Consider the following 21,626-nt stretch of genomic DNA (forward strand, 5'->3'; position numbering starts at 1 on the left):
TTGCGTCCTCAGGACAATGAGCAAAGTTGACGGCAATCCAAGTGAAAGGAGCGCCGGCCGAGACTCTATCTTTCTTCCCTCCATCTTCTACCTCCGGCTCTGGAGGCGACATACCAATAAGGGCCTCCATTTGTTGCCGCCATCCCTCGGAATCAGTGCTCATACAAAGAGGCTTCCCCTCGATCGGAAGTGCGGTGATCATGGAAACATCTTGAAGAGTCACTGTCATCTCTCCGGTCCGGAGGTGAAAACTATGGGTCTCCGGCCTCCACCGATCAATAAGTGCAGTGATTGCCGCAGCGTTCAGATTGGGCGTTGACCGACTCACAAGTTGAATGAATGGAAGGAGTCATGTCATCTCGATATATGGTGTGTACCGCTCATCGTACTGCATTACAGTCGATGCCCCGTGAGACCAGATCTTCAAGGGCATAAGCTCCTGCAAACAGATAGGAGTGAGTGATATCATTACAGTTTGATCTTATTAAATAAATACATGATTTTTAACATATAATCTACTTACCATTTTCTTCTCCGACATCAAATAGGCCCGATGTTCAACGTCATAAACATCATTCGAAAGACACACCATCCAACATATCACAAAAAAAACTTATGAATATACTCATATTCAAAAAATATTCATATGAATCTACTCATCTACTAATCCACTCATCTATACATATTACTAAAAAAATACTCATATGAATCTACTCATCTTAAAAAAAACGCATATTACTCATATCCTAACTCCTCATCTACAATTCAAATCCAATCAAAATATGAATATCAACCTAACTAACCCAAATCTGAAAAATAACCAATTCCATTTGGATAGAGAGATGGAAAACGAAAGAGATTACCTCGTAGACAAGCTTGAGGGATCAATCCACGAAAGAAATCACCAGATCTGAAGGGGATGAAGAGGGGATTCAGACTTGGAGATGAGCCAGCCGCCGGTTTGAATGGGAGGGGAATGAGGAGGGGGGGGAGGGGGGCTGGCCCTTTGCTGTATAAGTGAAAGTGTGGCACCTAAACCTTCGGCGCCACACTTTACATTGTGCGACGCCTGAGGCTTAGGCATCACACTGCTTGGGGGATGAGTCCTCTTTGCCAGGTGGTCAGGGCGTGTGACGTCCACGACTTAAACGTCACACAGTGTAGTGTGACACCTAGGGTTCACTTCGTATGTTCTTTTGCTCGAGGGATCATTTTTGTCAATTTCCGTCGAAGACAGGATAGTCATAAAACATCCTACAGGATAACGTAGAAACTCGTATCGTGACTTCAGATACATACACTGCTTCGTGAGTATGGTGCAAACACGGCCCCTAAGGTTTATCTTCTCTTAGCTCTAGAACTACTTCTCTTAGCTCTAGAACTACTGCAAAGAAATCCCCTCCACACACACCAAAAAAAACGCGGAAATTAGTTTGTTACAGCCCAAAAGTAAATTAAACTGTTGGGACCTCTACAACAACATCATAACCTAATGTACGAATGAACATCAAGTCCATCCTAACTGTCAAGAGCGAGATTCGTCCTTCTACTTAAATCATTCACTCTGATCATTCGGGGCTAGTAGGTTGCACTGATCGCTGCACCGGTTCGTCGTCATCAGATTCTGACCATGCTCGTCTCTTCCGCTCCATCACGGATTGAGAATGACCCTACAAGTACAAAAGAGTTAATCAAGGCAACTTTGCACCAAAGTACCCCCAGAAAGGTTGGAAAAAGAATATAACTTTTCTTATGAGCTGAACAGTGAATACAAAATACGCATGGAGCAAAATAATTTGCATTGCATGGCAGGAACAAACATTGAAAGCTCCCAAAATGGCAATACTGATTCACACTTATGTGTTGGACCAAAGAGGAAAACAAACTTAGATGTATATAAATGAATGTATTTTGACTTTATGGAAAAGAACAGAACCCTAACCGTTTCATCTTCGGCGTCAGAATCCTCAAGACCAGCAGCCGCAAGAAGGTGATCTGGGGCTTTCTCTGGTTTGTCACCACCAGGATCCCTTGTCATGTTTGCATAATCATCTTCTTCTGGTTCATTTCTGTATTGATCTTCTTCATCGTCCTCATATTGCATCCTTGTCTTCTGATCCTTCCTCCTCTTGCCACCCTTCTTCCTCCTCTTGCCACTGTCCCCATCTTCATCTTCATGCCTGGACCTATCTTTTCTCTTACCAGGGGTGTTGTTGGATGTTTTCCATTGTTCCTAATGAGAAACAGTACATTGTCAAATTGTGATATAAGCTGTCAGACAAAAAACAAATGTGTCTGTGACATCACAGCTTAGGAGAAATTAATAGGTAGGTGCTTAAGTTGCATGATCAGCAGCAGATCTCACATAATGGATAAGAAAAATATGGTCTGTCCCCATTGCTATACATAGCAAATATTTGGAAGACTATTGACGATTTCCCAATAGTGCCTATTATTCAGTGATTCAATACTGCAAGATGAGAATACATATACTGAGAGATATCCGTTCCAAACAGCGTGAGGAAACATTGCAACTTATTTGTGATTGAATAGTTTTCCCCACATAAGCAACCGTCACATCAGACAGTATAAAGACTATGTCTTCTGTAGGTGCAAATGGCCTGGGGCCAATACCAACAAGAACATATCTCAATAATGGAGTGGCATACCCCGCATACCCCAGTTGGTCTCCCCGGGGAACAAAAGAACAGCTATAATTTTCGAGATAAGAAAGTGGAGAATGCACTCTTCGTTGCCCAAAGGAAAGGGAAATGTGCAGGCACAGTAAATACGGCCTTTAAAGTTCTAACAGAGAGCGTATTAAGCAGAAGGAATGAGTGTCTTGATTATCCTCTTGCTTTTTGTCAATGGATCATGAAAATTTTATATTTGTTTTATTGATTCATGCAAAATGAAATATAAATATTCGAGTGCTTAGGTCGTAGTTGGCACGAACTAGGGGGTGTTCAATCTCAGGTTGTAATCAACCAGACCAAAACCGATGGAAGGGTGCTAGTTCAATTTTATTAGAGCATCTCCAACAGGCGCGCAACCGCGCGGCACGCTAAAATAAGGATACAATGTCGAAATAGCAATTTTTTGCGAGCTGCTGCAAAAAATTGCGCGTGCGCGCCGCTCCAATAGACGGGCTAAACTTTCAACGCGCGCGAGCAGCCAGCGCTTGCAACATGTTCATTTTGACAATATGGTAGTTGGAGGAGCACCGGCAGAGGCGAAGTCAAAGCTCCCCAGGCTAGGGTTTGCGGCGGCGGCGGAGTGGTCGCGGGCGTAGGAAGGGGTGAGGGTGATGTCGGCGCGGCCGTCCATCGGGCGAGTTCGTCGGCGGCGGTGCGGGGCGGGGCGGCCGGAGAGGGTGGCGGCAGTGCGGCGCAGGCGCTCGAGTGTGCAGCGCGCGATGCCGTCTCGCCCCGCGCGTTGAACCACTTAGGGTGTGTTTGGTTGGAGAACCAACTGTCATGGAATGGAATGGTTCCATTCCAGAGGAACGGGTCGGTTCCGTTCTTGTGTTTGGTATGAGCAAAAAAGTGGAACGGGATGGTTCCGTTCCAGTGTTTGGTTGGGTTCTGTTCCTCCTCCCTTTCTCTCCTCCCTCTCTGTCAGCTCTCTGTATCCCTTTCGTGACCAGCAGGTGCAGCACCACTCCGCCATGGATCGGAAGCTCGCAGCTCGTGCAATCCCCGTCGCCGAATCGAGCTCTTGTAGCTGGGAATGGACTCCTCAAGCCTCGATCTGCGCAGATCGAAAGAGGAGGAGATGGATCAGCCCTTCTGCGCAGATCGAATGAGGGAAGGAGGAGAGGAGAGCCGGCCGGCGGTGCAGAACAGGGGGTCGGCAGCGCTTGATGTGGTGCGGCCGGCGGCGCAGCGCTTGTGTCCGGCGGCGCAACATATGGAGGGGGCCGGCGGCGCTGCAGAAGAGGGGCCGCGACGCTGCAGAGGGAGGAAGGGGAGGGAGGGAAAGGGCCGGCGACACAGCAGAAGGGGGCTGGCGGCGCTGCAGAAGGGGGGCGGCGGCGCAGCAGCAGACGGGCGGCGGCGGCGCAGCAGAAGGGCGGCGGCGGCGCAGCAGAAGGGGGGCGGCGGCGCACGTGCGCAGGAGGGAGGAGGAGGTCGAGCGGGGTCGAGCAGGAGGGAGGAGGAGGTCGAGTGGGGAGGAGCGATTCCGCGTGATTCCTCCGCATATTGGAGGAATATTCGCTTCGTGGGAACGACCTGGTTCCGGTTCCACCTATAAACCAAACGCAGGGACGCGCCTCTGGTGCGGGTCCGACCCGTGCCGTTTCACCTGGTGACAGCAACCAAACACACCCTTATGCCACTCGCACGTTTTTTGCGCCTCCGTTGGAGCGTTCGGAAAGGCTGCGCGCGCAAAAAATGCAATTTATTCAGCGCGGCGCTAATATCGCGGGTCTGTTGGAGATGCTCTTATGTGCAGGCAAGTCTAGTAGCTCTAGCTCAAAGCTTTGTATAGGCCGGTTTTCACGGGTGGATTTGAATCGTCCTTTAACACTCGTATGAACGAACCTTGACATCCATAGCTCTCACTGAAACACGCACGGTAATATATAAAAATACCTTGACACGCTCGAAGTGCTGCTCCTGTTGCATTACTTGCTTTAACTCGTCCTCTTGCTTCCTTCTTTCTAACTGTTACCAGCACCACATTAGACATGAGCATATAATATTTTCAAACACAAACAGACATTTATGATGAAATGCATGCAGCACGAGCAAGACCTGGAATTTCCGTTGTTCTTCAGCCCTCCGGCGAGCTTCATCAGCTAAAGCAATTTGACGGGTAACTTCCAATTTTTGCTTGGTTTGCTGCTCAGCTTGCTCAGCAGCATCACGATGAACCTTGGCAGCATCAAGCAAATGTTTGCAATACTCGACATGCGTGTCTATTTTCCTCTCATCAAAACCATGGGAATGGTACGTTGATGCGACAGACAGCAGACTGAACACTCTAATGGCGTTCTGGAGTTCAGAGACTGTTGCACGAACCTAGAAAAAAAAAAGCATACAGCAAAAATGAGTTCTGTGGTTAGTAAAGAGTACATACAAGATGATACTCCCTCCTTTCCGGTTTATAGGGCCCATCTCAAAAATTTCAGATTAAAGTGCTTTGAGTCCCACACCATATTTAATTCATAGAGATTAAAGAAAGGAAATTAGTGGCTATGCATGCATCTTTCTCTACATCCACCATGCAAGTCCAATGAGAAAGAGGGTGCTACATTTATTGCCTCGGAAATTGAATATGTGAGAAATATTTCATTGGCTAGTTAAAACTAGTGTCATCCACTCACAATTTACCTTGGTTGATGAGATTTCAGATTTGAGCCCTATAAACCGGAAAGGAGGGAGTAGATCATCATATCTAAACAAAAAGGTGAGCGGTGGCCACTAAAAGAAGCAATCTATTCAGTGAAACATGTACCACGAGGCTTTTATTCCCCATAATAGAGCTGTAAGCCTGTAATTCATAATACCATCTTTCAGCATATAAGGGTCAGATCTATGCTCCAATATGTCTGTAGATGAGACTATTCAATTTATATTGCCAAGACATTGCAGTAGTCTTATCTGCCGTAGCTTTTAGCATGGAAAAGTTTGGTATAAATCTTAACAGGCAACTTTTACCGGATGCTACTTAAATCTCCGTGAGTTAGATATGCAACACCAGGCTCATGTGGTTCACACAAGGTAGCGTTTAGACATGGTCAGGTTGAATGGGATGGGACAACCTGAAAATTCAGGATGGAATACAAACACTCCATGTCGGGACACATGTTTGATGGATGAGATTGTGCAGCATTTTGTTTGGGATGGATGGACGTTATTAATTAAATAAATATGGCATTAACTTTCATTAATAACAGTAATCATGCGCTAATCAGCAGACGTTAACACTAGCTGCATTTGGCATTTCAGTAGATTAAAATCATCATGTTTATGTAACCAGCTTCTATATATATCTTTATGGTTGGCTAACCAGCGTTTTCCTATTTATGTGCCTATTTATCTCACAACAAATTACTGAGGAACAAGTTGACAACATGATTCAACAACCGGAAACTAAGCATAAGTGTGAATACCTATATCACTTATCAATGCCAACATTGCAGTAATTATCACCAACTATTGCCAACAGTCATGATTAATTGTGCATGGATGAGAGCTTATTTGGTCAAATGGGTGAGATGAGCCTGTCAAACATTTCTTGGGGATATTCCTTCAAGTTTAGTGAGCTTATCCAGGGTGGAATACTGCCTCCCAACCAAACAAATAGAGGGAGATGTGCTGATGATTCATATAGGTTTTGGTAGTGGTGGCATCTGGAGGCTCCGACAGTAAATTTTATTAATAATAGGACTAGAGAAGGGGGTGTACAAAGGGGAAACTAGAGAGAAGGGCTCGGGCTAGAATCAAGCCAATCCAGCCAGAGTCTGAGAGAGGCAGCAAGCTAATCCTTCATTCTGTAAGAAAGAAGAGACCCCTCTTGAAGTTAGAAAACCAAGAGGACGTACCAAGAGTAATGCTGTCAGGTACTTTAGCATTTCTCTGCTTCCAGATATTCCACGCTGCAAACACAAGAACCTCAAGGAAAGGCTTGCTGATCATAAGTTTCGCCTGGGAAACAATCTCCTCCATGGATGAAATAAGGATATCAAAGCAAAGTCCGGGACAGTGCCAGCATGAGGAGAAGCTACAAAGCCAGAAGAGGTGATCACGAGTTATAAAGGAGTTAGATTGGCAGAGAGAGCAAATGGAGCCCCCAGGGGGATTAAACTGGTGATGTTGAAGCATGTCCTTGGTTTTAAGTTTCTCATTCAGGAGGAGCCAGGCAAAGCCTTAGAGCTTAGGAGGGCACTTGGAATTCCATGCCAAGAGGCGGAGGATGGAGCTTGGAGGTGCTGAAAATGAGCCTTGTAGATTTTTGAAGATTGGAAAGTTAACCCCATGAAAAGGACCAAGAATTGGCAGCATACAGGAAAAGATGCAAGCTGGCCAGGAAATTTCTGAACTCATGGAATTCAACAAAAGCCTGGCTGGACAAAGGGAGGTGGAATAGATCCAAAGGGTCTTGGGTGGTAAGCATATCATGGACCGAGACCAGATTATCAAGGACAAGAGAATGCAGCCTCAGGATTCTTCTCCACAAAAATTGATAAGTCCAATTATCACTCCAAAAGGAGCAGTATCACCATGAGCCTTCAAACCAAAAACGACTTCTCCCTAAACAAACAAGCACAGGGATGGTGGATCGCCACGAAAAGCTGGATAAGGGAGAGAAATGTGGAGTTTGCAGGATATTGAAATGAGACACATGGTATATACCAAAACCAGGGAGATTTGGGTGGTATTACCTTTTTTTTCTTACTTCATAAACCAAAGAATCAGAGACCAGGCAAAGAAAAGTATCGGTACTGACCTCATCAACTGTTCGTTTCGTCTTCTGTAGAGTAGAAGCAGAAAACTTCTGCATTGAAACGCCAACATTAAACCGTAATAAATAATTTGATGGAGCCAAATGTATAGCTCTCAGCAAAGATTTCCGGCAGTCTTGCCATTGCTCAGCTTCATAATGTGTTCGGGAAAGGTATAGGAGTGTAGTTGCATCTGTGTTGTAGAAGAACTTCCGTGCACAGTTTTGGTACTGCAAGAATGAATTAGCAACTTAATTCATCTGAGAGAGAGAGAGAGACAGAGGGGGGGGGGGGGGGGGGGGGGAGGGGGGAGGGGGAGAGAGAGTACCATTTTAACTGCTTGTTGAAAAAGGCCCTGAGCAAAATATATATGGGCCAAATTGATCCATACATCAGGTACCTGAACAAATATACTTCCTGATGCAGCTTCATGTACCTAATATCAAATTGGTGATGGGCGTTATTAAAGTTCACAGTTGTCATATAGAGTAATGAATACTGTTTTCCCTTCCTAACCTGTGTAAATAATTCCTTGGAAATATCCCATTGGGCTTTCTCAGCATGTAAGATTCCAAGACCATTTGCAGCAAACATATTACCATGGTTCTGCTTTAGTACCTGAATCAGAGATTGAGATCCCAACAGTGAGCAAACCGGCACTTAAAGAGACCATACCATCATCAGTTCCTCAAAGGAAGCACTGCAGTACATAATTTGCTTTCAACCACACATTTGCTTTGTGGTTCCAAGAAATCAATGCTCTGATGTAAAAGTAATCCAATCAAAGTACATACAATTCAGTTGACTGTTTATCTACAATTCTTCGGAAAAGAAAAATGTATCGTCATTCACCACATCTTGCTGGATGGCTTGCTCAGGTACTGTGGAACTCAAATTAAAAATGTACCAACCAACTTCCTAAGTTTCCAACTTGACTTATTAAATATCATGCCATTATATTTCTGTAGAAATACAACTGAGATTTGAGGCAAACATGACGAAAGTGTTCCATTGCAAATCAATAAAGAGCTTGCTAGATGATCTGATGACCTACTACAAGTATCACTCCCGCACTACAAATTATGGCATTCAAATTCCTAAGCTTTTGACTTTACATAGTAAATATCACGACTTGATCATATACAAAGTGTTCCATTCCACACAGAGAGTTGTTTACTCTTTAGAACAAATATGATTGCCCAATTCAGTGATTTAATCTCCAAAATAGACAGGAGTTAAAACTAAACAATTGTTTTACTAGAAAACTAACAGAAATTAAAAACTAAGCATTTGCTACAATTTCAAAAGGATGGCATTAATGAAATAAAAACATGAGAAATCGTGCCGGAAATATAACATAGACGTGGTTACTAAAGTTTCAAATGGATCAAATGTAGCGTTTGATTCTTGTGCAGAGGATCACAGAACATTTTGCCTGCTTCTAAGTCTTTGTTAGCCTAAAATACTACTCCCTCTGTCCCAAAATAAGTGTCTCAGCTTTGTACTAGTTCTATTATAAAGTTACACTAAGCTTAAGACAGTTATTTTGGGACGGAGGGAGTACTAAACAAAGAAACAAACAAAAAGCTTATCAACAGCAGAAAGCACAAGCTGACATCAGGCCCAAGAATAGTCGGTTCTATCTTAAACAATAAGCAATGATAGCAGATGAACTTCAGGGTAAAGTACAGAAGATGTTCCTGATAGCTCCAATCAAGACAAGCCATTCTGAGCATCAACACAAATGGTGAATATAAACGAACATATATAATACATGCCTACGCACAATTAGCGAAACAAAAGGCACCTGCTGAAGAACAGTTTGTGGGGTGTATTTTTGTAGCAAATATGAAAACAGAATCTATCGCATGAGAACCTCCAAAGACTTGATGAATTTGAGAGGATAACTGGGCATAATAGCAAGTGTAACATATCATACATTCAAAAATATTTCCTTTGCTTTCTCCCGATGAGTAGCCTCGAATTTTGGGGCCTTTTTCTCAGGGCGATTGGCAGCAAAATAGTTCCAGTTGCCCTGTAACAGCACATATACAATTGATCAGTCGGAGAAAGATGAAGTAACATAGTCATTTACAGTGAAAATTCTGTATTACAATGACCACTATTGTAGAACTGTTGGAAATTACAAGGAGACGAGTTATATATGTAACAAACATATTACTTAAGTTGGTGATACACTACTGGTCTAAAATACTTGACATATTTTATCCTGCCAGCAGGGAGAACCAATTCATAAAAGGAAAATATGATGCACTGTCATGACAAGCTTTATTAATTCAACAGTAATTGTGAACTGTAAACAAATAATAACTCAGGATGGAAGGGATTTTACTTATTAAATTCTACCACGGCCATCCAAAAGTCTACTACATGTAGTAGGCTCACATACCAGCTGAAGCCAAGAGTATGGGTCTTTTCCCTCAGTAGCATCCTTAGCATCACGGAAATGTTCCTTCGCAGTGAGCCAGGTTTCATCACTCTGGAGTTCAAGACTTCCAAGCATAGACAGTGCATTTGGATACTTGCTATTTATCTTTAGAGCATCACCTATCTAGAAACAAATAAACCATTATTATTCTCAGTTAAGAAGAACAACAAATGTAAGCATCACTTACCAGCTCAATGCTCAGTTGAATATTGTTTTTTTCTTTTGCAATAGACGCTAGCCTCAGATAGGCATCAATATAGTCCGGGTACTGTTATAATTATTTCAAAAACAGGGAGTTAGAATATAATACAAGTGTACTACAAATACAAAAGATTGTCTTCATTGTTGCACAGAAAATCCCGCATCACAGAATAATGCTACAGAGATCTATTTTAGAAATCTATTAGGAAACCAATGCCCAATACAGCAACTCCAAAATAAATCACCAATAGGGTCTGTACTTGTGATAGTTATTTGGGGACCAACTTCTATCGAAAACATAATCACCTCAATATGCATGATTTGATCTCAATTGCCAAAAGCTTTTTTTTTCATACAGACTTATCTATTTTTCCTCGAGCACACACCTGACTGTGTGTCATTTTGTCTTAGAAGAAGAAAGCATCGATATGACGTGACGTGAACTACAGATCTTTTTAAACAAAATTGCGCAAGACAGCTTGTGAACATGAACTTTTCCTAGACGATGTAAGCAACATCAAACAAAAAATGTCCGTAAGGCCCTTCGACTAGCTTTGGCACTAACCAGTGTCTAGTTAATTCTGAGAACAGTAAGCGCAAACAGAAACAAGAATATATAGTATTAACTGATAAAAGAATGGGAACTACAAAAAAATATTTACTGACTGAGGAATATATGCATAATATCCTGGCACAAAAGATTGATTATCATCAAATGAGCTTTCAATCACTGGCAAAATATGTAAACAATACATCCGTGGTGGATGGGGTAAACATGACAATGGTATCTCTACTACTCCCTCCGTTCCTAAATATAAGTCTTTTTAGAGTTTTCAATAGAAAACTACATACGGATGTATATAGACATACATTAGAATATAGATTCACTCATTTTATTCCGTATGTAGTCCCCTAGTCAAATCTCTAAAAAGATTTATATTTAGGAACGGAGGGAGTACATCGAGAGAAGACCATTACAAATGAAACTAAAGGTAATGAACTGCAAGTTTTAGAGAAGCTGCAAAAACAAAGTCAAACATGAAAGTGTGTCCGCAGGCAGATGACTCTAAGCATCAGAAAATGACAGACAATTGTGTGCTGATTGCAGCTGCAATAAACATCAGGAACACAAAGTAAGAAAAGGTGAAGGTTACAGTTTCACTGTTTTCATGTTCTTGCAAAGCATGCTTCATCCCTGGTTACATTTATACTGTAAGATAAGTAAATGAGAGACAGAGAGAGCGGACTCTCAGGAAGGGTTTTGGGGATGGCACCATGACAGTACCTTGAAAATAATGAGACGGTAAAGGTGGCTGGCTTTCACAGTATCATGAAGCTCTTCCAATAATCTTGCATAGTTAAACAATGTGGTGACTTTATCGCAGGGTAATTCAAGAGGTATGTTTTCTTCAAGTTGGTGAAACAAACTCTGATCCCTGTATTGCACACTCCAGTTTACCATGGAACTACCAGCAGTCCCATCCATAATTGAAACCCAGATACCGTCCCCTAGAGCTTCCTTAAAACTTTGCTCAGCCAACTGAAAGCATGAACAAAAGAGGTACTGTCAGGCATACATGAAAATGTAATACAATGTTATATGTATAACAGTAAACAGACCTCGAACTCTGCCTTCTCAAAATAAAGAAGTCCAATTCCATTGAGCAATTCAACTGGTACTTTCTCTCCTGCCTTCCTTAGGAGAATACATGCCTGAGAAATGCCAGATAATATTATGTATTATAAAGAGAACATCCACCTTACTCCCCTGAAGTATCAAACTTTGTCCATTTAATAATTAATAGTATTGATCCTCTAAGCTTCCTATTGATCGACTTAACAACCTCATGTTTCAGTACCGATTATGTTACCAGTCAAACCTGATGTGCCTGCGAAATGCTAGATAAGATTACAACTTATAAGAAGTAGATTAGGAGCTCCCTTGAAGTATCGAATGGTGTCCATTTAATCTTCTTTAATCCGCCAAACTTTCTATTGATCGACTCGACAAACCCATTTTTCAGTACTAGTTCAATAACCAATCCAACCTGGTTTTGCTTAGCCGGATTGATAGCGTGGACGGTGGTATTGCCACATTGGCTGGCATAACACCTGGTTCAACCACTTTTAAGCACAAAATAGATACTGACATCATCAAATCTCCACATCCTCTTCCTACCCCGTCTCCACCCGAGCCACGTAAAAGGAAGACAGAGGGAGGATATGTAGAATATGATAGCAGCATCCATTTGTGGTGGACGGTGGCAAAACCAAGATATGCCAGATGAGGTGGCACAGTATTAGGAGTTCAAGGGATTATGTGAGCCCAAAAGGAGTTTAGGAAGCTAAGCAGACAAACCCAATGCTTCTGGGGAGTAAAATATGTTTTCCTTTTAATAATAAAAGAAAAATACACATGCATTTGATCAACAAAGTAGTTAACATGGAGCAACAAACATAATGCAGCAAACATTTGCCACACCAATAAGATGATCATAGCCAGAATGTCTGCCTTAGCTAACCTAGCATCGCCAACTTGTGCAACTGATGCATGATCTGCCATGCCAATATGCAAATCATGGTCAAATAATCCACTTTAGATAACCTATAATCACCAACCCAAACAACCAAGTACATGGTTTTTCATGCTGCAAACCAATTTCAAAGTTTGAAGAGCATGTGCCAATTCTGCCAAAATTGACACTAGAGAGTAGGTGGTGCAGCACAATAGAACAACTCAACTTTTAGGAGAAAGCCGGTTTCAACTCCACAGCCAATACACTGGTAATGTAGCATTGTAGCGGAAGAAGAACCTAAGCTGATAGAGTGATGAAGCCTATAATTAAATGAATCCACATTCTGTAGTGTTAACGTTTGTTTTTTATATTAATCATACATTTGTGGATCATATATTCCAAGAAACAAAGTTCAGTGAATAATCCTAATTCGGAAACATGTACACAAGTTTGATAGAAGGGGGGAAACAGCATTTGGCGCTGGTCAACAGAATAAACATACACTCCCTCTGTTCCTAAATATAAGTATTTTTAGAGATTTCAATACGGACTACATACAGATGTATACAGACATATTTTAGAGTGTAGATTCATCCATTTTGCTCCGTATGTAGTTCATATTGAAATCTTTAAAAGGACTTATATTTAGAAACGGAGGAAGTAGCTAGTTAAAGAGCCTTACTGTCTTTAAGTATTCCATGGCAGCAGCCCAATCAGATTCTACCAACAATTCACCAAGTTCAACAAATGCCTGCATAGTGAATTAATCAACAAGATTGTATGCAAAAACAAGCATTGGGACTACAACATCAGATATATGACCAGACCATGTGTTGAATAATGGAACAGAGGTAGTACAGGAAGATGGGGTTCTTAAATAATCCTCCAAACTTCACATAAGTACATGATCAAATATCAAAAAGGAGCAGAAGTTTAGATCACTTGACTCCAGTTAACCTTTTACGTGATGCTTTAGGTTGTGTTTATTTGGGCTTCGTAGGGCCTTTGGCTTTTCCAAAGCACCTGCTTTGCAAGGCAACGAGAGATAGCACCTCCCCCGGGGGGTGCTTGCTTCCCGAGCTTCTTCACTTAAAAACGAAGCGGCATATGTCTTTGCCACTAATATTTGGCTTGAATACAGCACAGATGCCACTGAGCCCCCTGCCTCTCCATCTTTCTCTGTTGTTGCATTAACCGAGCGTGGACACAGAAAGAACACGAAAAGCTAGGAACCCTCGTCCCACCGCCGCGCGGCCAAGCTCCTCCCTGTTTATTTATTTATTGCTATAGTGTGCATCGCTGGCTGCAGCTATGTTATGTATATGATCGCTGGGTGCTGCTATTTATCTGCTGCTGATCCTGTGATGCATGTTTTGTTGTCGTAATAAACCGAAGAACAAGAATTTGTGTTAGATGTTGCTCTTGTGATGCATTATGGGGGTGTTTGGTTGGGCTGTGGGAAACCAGCTTATGGATGTGGGCTGTCTGTTGTGGAGAAGCAGCTGTGGACTGTCTGTTGTGGGAGCATTGTAGGTCGTCTGGCGAGCTGGTTGTTAGACTGAGCTAATTGAGGCATTTGTTTGAATATTGTAGCGTGATGGTATAAGCTAAAAGCACATAAATAAGTGGTTGGTTCGGCTTTTGGCTTATCGATACCACACGACACTTGTACATTGATATTGTGATGTGCGACCATTAGTAGCTGTGATGTTAAATTTGTTGAGTACATCGGTTCTGTTCTTGTCTGGCAAGTACAACAGAGATCTCAAGTGAATATCAAGAGAGGGTTTTGTTTGTGATGGCCATAACCAGAAACTCAGCATGAGCATGCATCTGTTTCATGCGATACATTGGAATCTGAGTGCATGAAGACGCATGACTTTCTTGCAAACAAGCACTAGACAGAAAGAGACATTTATTTTTGCTTAATATCCTAACACACTGCAAATAACTTCTCCACACGAACCACGCCTTTTACTTCTCGACAAGGGAAGAAAGACGAACAATATCTACAAATTTGCATGACCTGATAATAACTGCTGCTATAAATTCCATATTTCATCTAATCATCGAACAACAGGACATCTTTAGAGGAATTATTAGTTAGGACAAGTAGAGTGTGCTTTTTGTGAATCAAATTCAAACTGAAAATTTTCCTTTAGCCTACGAGCTGCAATAAAGGTGTGCCCGTGTCATCTATAATTTAATTTAGCATGCCCAACTATTAATGAAGTTTCCTAGGTCCAGACATTCTAGTTCACATATACATCCAAGATTGGCATTCCTGATTCTTAATCATCAATATCGCAACATCCAAGTGAATACAAATTCAGTTAGTGTAGTGTTTTTGTGGTATGAACAGGCAACAATGATACAATTGTACAAAATCGATGAATTGGTGGTTTAAAAATTATTCACTAGAAAGGAGAAAGAGACGAATGACTACCTGGTGATCTTTTGGATCAATCCGTGTAACTTTCTTAAAGGTCTCTATGGCTTTGTCATTCTCACCCAAATTTGAATAGATGTTCCCAATAGCCTAGCACAAGCAACATAAATCATTTCATTCATAATCAAATGGAATGCATTGGAACGATGAACGGAAGCATTTGATTAGAAACACATCTCACCTTCAAACTTTCACAATTTTCAGGGTGTACCTCCAGCACTTTCTCAAAGCTAGCTAAGGAACGTTTGAAGTCACCAAATTTTAATTGTATTTGACCAAGGCCTGGTTCAGATCACGAGTGTCACAAAACAGCAACAAAGTACACAATAAAATATTCTAAAATAAAAAATAAGCATTTGGGGAATCAACCAAAAGTTCAAATAAGCACTTGAGCAATTATACTACCGAGGTATTAGACCCTATTGGGGTCAGATGAGGGTGAGTTCCCTATCCCAGTTATCAGAGCCTTACCCTACCCGAGTTACAGTATTGTATCAAGGTTCCCAACAGAAATAGTTAGGGCACAGGAAACAAAGCATGTAGTTTATCAGTTGATGCTGGACGCACACCTATGCACTGATAAGATAACTGACAACAATAGAGGGACAAACCACGCAAGCAGCAACCAAACTTTTTAAGCTAAATATCTATGTGGTATAGTTTTTATGGCATAATGCATTGTATAGATACGACCTAACTTAAGATAACAGCAAATTAAATCACAACACTAACTTAGTATGGCAGCATGCCAGCATATAATAACTTACAGCCACTAGCAGATTAAACCAAAGAACAGAATCTAACCTAGTACCTCTGTTTATAAAGCGTCCTGCTTCAGACGATTAAGCGTCAAGGCGCCCTAGCAGCACTTTAGATATTTGCCCGCTTTAGGCGCTTAGGTGTCGCTTAAGCATTAGAGCGGGTGGTGCTCGCTTTACCGCTTTGTAAACCATGCCTAGTACATAGTATAACATCTTTCAAGCACACAGAAAAGAACTGCATAAAATGAAAGAGAAAAGATGATGCAAAGCCCTCCCCCCTCTCACTCCCTCCCTCCCCCCCCCCCCCCTCTCTTAATAACTATGTGGTGCTGGCTTAAAAACTATGAAACGTGGTGCTCTGACAGAGAACTAATTGCAAGACACAAAGCATATTAGAATACAGCGGAAGACCAGAACTAGCAAATCAGTGTGGCCTTTAGACATTATTAGCATATAAACTGTCCTGACTCACCATTTGTACTATCTTTAAGAAACAACATTTTGACATTTCAAGTGGCTTTTACCCGAATATCAGCATTTGTTGCTGGAGCGATCTACATACTATACACCTCTCCCTCTCCACCTCCCCCTTCCCTTCCACCTTATTAAAAATATCCCTATATTATTAGCCCAACAGTGGAGTTAACTTGCAAGGATTTGGGTGGTTTCTGACCATAGCAATGTATGAGTATTTAAATAGTACTTCATCTACTTGAAACATGGAGGTCAATAAATGCTAAAAACTGCATACCAGAACAATGTCATGAAATAAATAAAAAGGAACAAAAGTGAATTAGAACAAGAAACTCACCAACAAATGGCAACACAAAGTCTTGCGGTTTATTGACTTCTTTGACAGATGCTATATAATACCGTCCAGCGGTCTCAAAATCACCCTGAATTCAGTTAAATAATCAAAAATACATCACATATTCAGGGTTGTAGACTAGACTCTCAACAAGGAAATCCAAAGTGTCAGCACAGAGAACAAGTAAAATAATACCCAACTAATTCAATGGGTATATGAATGGGGTACATCACCTTACTATGGTATGATCTGGCTAGATTATAGTAGGATTGTGATTTCAGTAGTACATGACTGCTTGAAGACAGAGCAGTCTCACTCAGTTGCTCAACCACAAAATGCTGGCCAGTAAAGAAATAATGGTTGGCCAGGTGGTTGAGTGCCAAAGTGCAATAAGGATAAATTTCAAAGGCTCTTCTCATTTTCTCCATCCCACTGCGAATTTCACCAGCTATAGCAAAGTTGCAATACTTAGAAAATAATCAGAAAAAAATGTGAGAAGGAAATTTCTTGTCTGTCAAGAGCATTTACCTTCATTTGTTTGCAAGTCCATGATCGCGAGTGCTACTAGCGCATCAAAGTTTTCAGGGTCCAACTGTGAAGTGAGTGTAAGTGAATAAAGGCATGAATTCAACTTAAGAGATAATTATTCAGATAAAATACTTGCCTGTAAAACTCGATCAAAAGCTTGTCGAGCCCTGTCTAGCTGGCCAAGTTTGTATCGACAAAAAGCTATACCAAGCCTTACAGCAGCAGGACAATCTGCATAGCCCCGCAGGGCTCTCTAGAAAGATGATTGAAATTTATAACATATACTGCAAAATCATGGAATTGTCAAAAGAACCTGAGCTGTCTCCAACCTTATAGAGTTCTAGTGAGTTCCTATAAAGTTCCAAAGCTTTCTTGTGTTGTTGTTCCGTATCACCCATCAGGAAATAAACAGAAGCCTGTACTGACAATATTTGTGACATGAAGATTAGAACAACTGATAAGAAATATGTCAAAAAATATTTGTTAACACATGCTTCTTTTTAGTTATTAGTTAGTCCCTACGTCTTTATCGATCATATGATAAGCATCAAAGCATAGGATAAACCATAAGAATTAACTTGGTCCAGTGAATGAGCAAGCATATGAAGGTTGCGGTTTCATTAGTATAATAGTATACAATTACAAAAGAGTAAAATACATGAGGTCCTAAAACTATGAGGGGTGTCAAGTTAATCCTACAACTTCAAAAGTGCAGATTCGGGTCCCAAAAATCTATTCTGTTCATCACAGATCCTAAGCAGCTCAGACCATGTTGGACCTGCTCACGTGGCAGGTTAACCGTCGCCACCTGACACAGGTCCCATCCGAAATAATTGAATGAAAGAACATTTTGCATAAACACCCTCGGTAGGCCTCTTCTTCTCACATGTAGTCCCTCTCTTCTCTTCCCCACACGCTCAGTCATGGTGGTAGGCAAAGGCCCTGTGTGGAGACGACGAGATGCTGGAAGCCTGTACACTGAATGCCTCGTCAGACAGGGCAGGCGAGAGGCAAGAAGGTTCTGGAGGAACTCAAGGAGAGAAGCATAAAACGAATCGTCATCTACGGCTATCCCCTAAATGTGAGCTCCGCGTCAATCCCGTCCATGAGCGGCGGACTGGGCGGGTGGGAGCGGAGCAGTGAGAAGGTCGTGGAGAACCCAAATGAGGAGAGAGGCGTAAAATGAATCGGTATTTTTCACTTAGTGGTAGCAAATTTTTGTAACTTCCTCCAACTCCGCTGATCGCGCTCCATGGATCCAGAAAATAGCAGCTCCACTGTTACGTACTACGGGTCAACTCAGATCCTAGCTCTCGGCTCTGCAGAGCTGGGCCGTTCAGTCCGGCTTCACACACGGAGTCAACGGAGCGCAGAGCTGGTAAGAATCCAAACGGGCCCTTACAATCTAGTATTAATACTAAAAGCAAACTGCGGTCATTCAAAAGTACAAATTATACTTGTTTAAACAAGCATTATAGAAACCTGAAGAAAATTACCTGACCAAGAAGGGCTGGGAAATTATCCCCATCATCATCCAAAACAATCTTGAATGAGTCAGATGCCATTTGCAACTCACCCTTGGCCACACAGAGTTGACCTAGATAGCAACGTCAATAATTAAAATGTTAAAAGCCATACTCCTCTAGTCGGAACAGCAACATGACAAAGCACTTTGCTGGTAAATAAAGTGCCCCCTTTTAGTCCAGTACTCCTAGGTTCTAGAGAGCAGTTGTATGATCTTCTCTATGTCTAATAAACCAGTAAGAGAAATCAACACTTACATAATACATAGCAGACGCAACAAATAAAACCAAGGATGTAAAAATGAATAAACTGCATGACTGTAACACCCAAAGAACACCCAACCAAGCAACGATTAGGCTTTCATCCATGCTTCATCTGAAGAGGTTAACCATGTGGGTTTGGATCATTGCTAAGCATTACAAGCTATTTGTAACAGAAATTCAACTAGCCACATGGAACTAGCCGCCAGACTACCAGGCCTCACTGGGCCCATGGCATCACAGTTTAGATATGCTATATAACTTTCACAAACACATTGCTGATCTTGTGTTAATCAAATTTACAATGTTCTGGTGAACTAACGAACACAAAACACTCATTCTTTCTGCTTATCACAAACTAGACAGGCAGAGTTATATAATGTCTTGTAGCATGTCTTTGATTCTGAAATTGATTGTCTATGATAGAGAAGTTACAAACAAATACAACAAATCATTCAACATAAACAGAAATATCAAACTATCAGATGCCAAAAATTCAAACAGTCACTTCAACCAAAATGATGCTACACTTAACTGAATGAAGTGCTACGCAAACCATAACCAAAGATGAAAATGTGTTACAAAGAGATGCACATAACAGTCGCTAAACTATAAACCACAACTGAAATGTTCTAAAGTGGTATAACCTCTTCCAATCCATGTAGACGGTTCAGTTTCATCTATCCTCGACGCTCTATTGTAGTACTGAGTTGCGTCTTTGAAATGCGCTTCCTTCTGTGGTGCTCTCTCAGCCTTTCCCAAGAAAGTATGAAAAGCACCCAAAGCATTAAGGATGGCTATCCGCTCATACTTCACATCGGCATAATAATCATCAATTTCTGCAGAGAAGAGGGAATGATTCAACAACAGAAGATTTATATAGAAATTTAAAGAAACAATGAGAAAATGAACTAGTGTTGTATAATCTATTATTTTTCGGATCATAAATTATTGCGCAGGATAATGATAAGAATTATAATGTAAATTCACCTGGTCCGGATCCTTCCTCTAAAATCTGTCGGAACTGCTCGATCTTTCCTTGCTTGAAGTATTCTCTCTGTGGCAATAATTTTCAGAGGTAAATAAGAAACATCCGGACATTTTCCTCAATACTAAAAAAGGTTAGCTCGATTTCACAAGAAAACTACCTATAAAATTACAAGACAGGGTATCTGCAAGTATAGTAAGTTTCACCATGAGACTAGAGCGTAGATAAAATGCAGGTCACGAGTGTGAGGACTGAGATTTGGGGAATGAAACTCTGGCACAGCTTCTCCTCTTCTTCAGATCTTCCACTCAAACTACCCGTCCAAACAAATCAGGACGACACCCTCACTGCCAAAACGTCGCTAGCACCACCCCTGGCCGAAACAGCTCGGGTTGAACAACCAGGGCAGAGCAGAGAACGGAATGACAGGCGCACGCACACGCACACGCACATTTGAAAAATCCCACCAAAATCGGTCAAACCCTCGGAAAGCCCACCTTGAAGCTGAAAAGGGTCGCATCAGCGGGGCGAGGGTCCGCCAGAACCGTAGCCGTAGAAGTTCCTCTATACACACCGCCGACGACCTAGACCTAGACCTAGACCTAGGAGAGATTGCAGGGGAAGCTTGGAGTCCTGAGAGCGAGGGAACCTACCGCGATGATGAGCCAGAGGTGGAGCGGGGCTTGCTCCGCCTTGAGGATGTCGAGGATGTCGGAGGCGTCGGTGGGGAGCAGGTCCAGCGCCACCCGCACCTCCTCCTCCGTCCCCTGCACCGGTATGTACACGCTCGCCATCCCGCCGTCGCTCCCTTCCCTTCCCTTCCCTTCCCTTCGCCGCCGCCCAAAGGGAGAGAAAATCGTGGTATAAATGACAGGAGAATAGGAGCAGACGGGAAGCGCTATGTCTCGCTTCTAGCGAGACCTAGCCTGCTGTCGCGTAAGGCGACTCCATAAATGGACCGGCCCATACGCGAGGGAGGCCACGGGCTCGTTTTTTTCTATGTGTTTTTTTACTTTTTTCTTTTTTTTTTCTTTATACTTCGATACAATTTAAATAAATATATTAAGAAATCATTTTAGATAAAACAATTAGAAAATATGTTAACCAAGCATATGGACAAAATGTCTATAAAAAATCATGTATACAGAAAATATACAATGTGTGTGAAAAAAGTTGATTGTGTATTTTAAAAATAATATTAATCAAGCATTTGAAGAAATGTTGAACAAATATTTGAAAAAAATTACTTAAACATTTGAAAAATGTTAAATATTTATATAAAAAAGCTGACCATGTATTTAAAAAATGTTAATCAAGCATTTGAAAAATGTAAATATGTATAGAAAAATAATTAACATGTACTTCCTCGTCTCAAAATAAGTGTCATAAATTTACTACTAAGTTAGCATAAATTTTATACTAAAGTAGCGACACTTATTTTGGGACGGAGGGGGTATTTGAGGAAAATGATCAAGCATTTGAAAATTGTTAAATGTGTATAGGAAAGCCTTTGACCATGTATTCAAAATGCTCTTTGCAAAGGTCACTACATCCTCTCTTCACTTGTTGTAATTTTGGAGTTTTTTTTTCATAGATTAGTTTATTCTAAATATTTTATCACTTAAACCATGCGTTCAAATCTCGAACCATTTTTATCGTTGGATTCCTCACGTCGAGACTTTCAAGACTACA

At 41.6% G+C, this 21,626-nt stretch overlaps 1 protein-coding gene across 1 annotated transcript; it reads right to left on the bottom strand.

The window, feature by feature from the left end:
- Positions 1 to 1,242: 1,242 nt before the first annotated feature.
- LOC123404486 (protein CTR9 homolog) lies at positions 1,243 to 20,769 on the bottom strand. The gene is made up of 24 exons (XM_045098421.1): positions 20,588 to 20,769; positions 19,937 to 20,003; positions 19,594 to 19,785; positions 18,659 to 18,759; positions 17,492 to 17,578; positions 17,299 to 17,415; positions 17,163 to 17,226; positions 16,868 to 17,082; positions 16,638 to 16,722; positions 15,247 to 15,347; positions 15,063 to 15,155; positions 13,299 to 13,367; positions 11,721 to 11,813; positions 11,386 to 11,640; positions 10,087 to 10,167; positions 9,861 to 10,022; positions 9,390 to 9,485; positions 7,967 to 8,068; positions 7,779 to 7,886; positions 7,456 to 7,680; positions 4,758 to 5,024; positions 4,596 to 4,667; positions 1,943 to 2,233; positions 1,243 to 1,670 (listed from the first exon to the last, which is right to left on the bottom strand). Exons 1-24 carry the CDS (start codon positions 20,726 to 20,728, stop codon positions 1,569 to 1,571), a joined length of 3,186 nt encoding a protein of 1,061 aa, XP_044954356.1. The 5' UTR covers positions 20,729 to 20,769; the 3' UTR covers positions 1,243 to 1,568.
- Positions 20,770 to 21,626: the final 857 nt, after the last annotated feature.

This window comes from Hordeum vulgare, chromosome 6H, assembly GCF_904849725.1.
Source record: "Hordeum vulgare subsp. vulgare chromosome 6H, MorexV3_pseudomolecules_assembly, whole genome shotgun sequence".
Taxonomy (NCBI): domain Eukaryota; kingdom Viridiplantae; phylum Streptophyta; class Magnoliopsida; order Poales; family Poaceae; genus Hordeum; species Hordeum vulgare.

Excerpts from the sequence above, each read along its gene's own strand:
- LOC123404486 (XM_045098421.1), bottom strand. The coding sequence starts at position 20,728 with ATGGCGAGCGTGTACATACCGGTGCAGGGGACGGAGGAGGAGGTGCGG. Across the intron at positions 20,004-20,587 it reads ACCTCTGGCTCATCATCGCG|AGAGAATACTTCAAGCAAGG; the intron begins GTAGGTTCCCTC and ends TTATTGCCACAG. Across the intron at positions 13,368-15,062 it reads TTGATCCAAAAGATCACCAG|GCATTTGTTGAACTTGGTGA; the intron begins GTAGTCATTCGT and ends TTCACTATGCAG.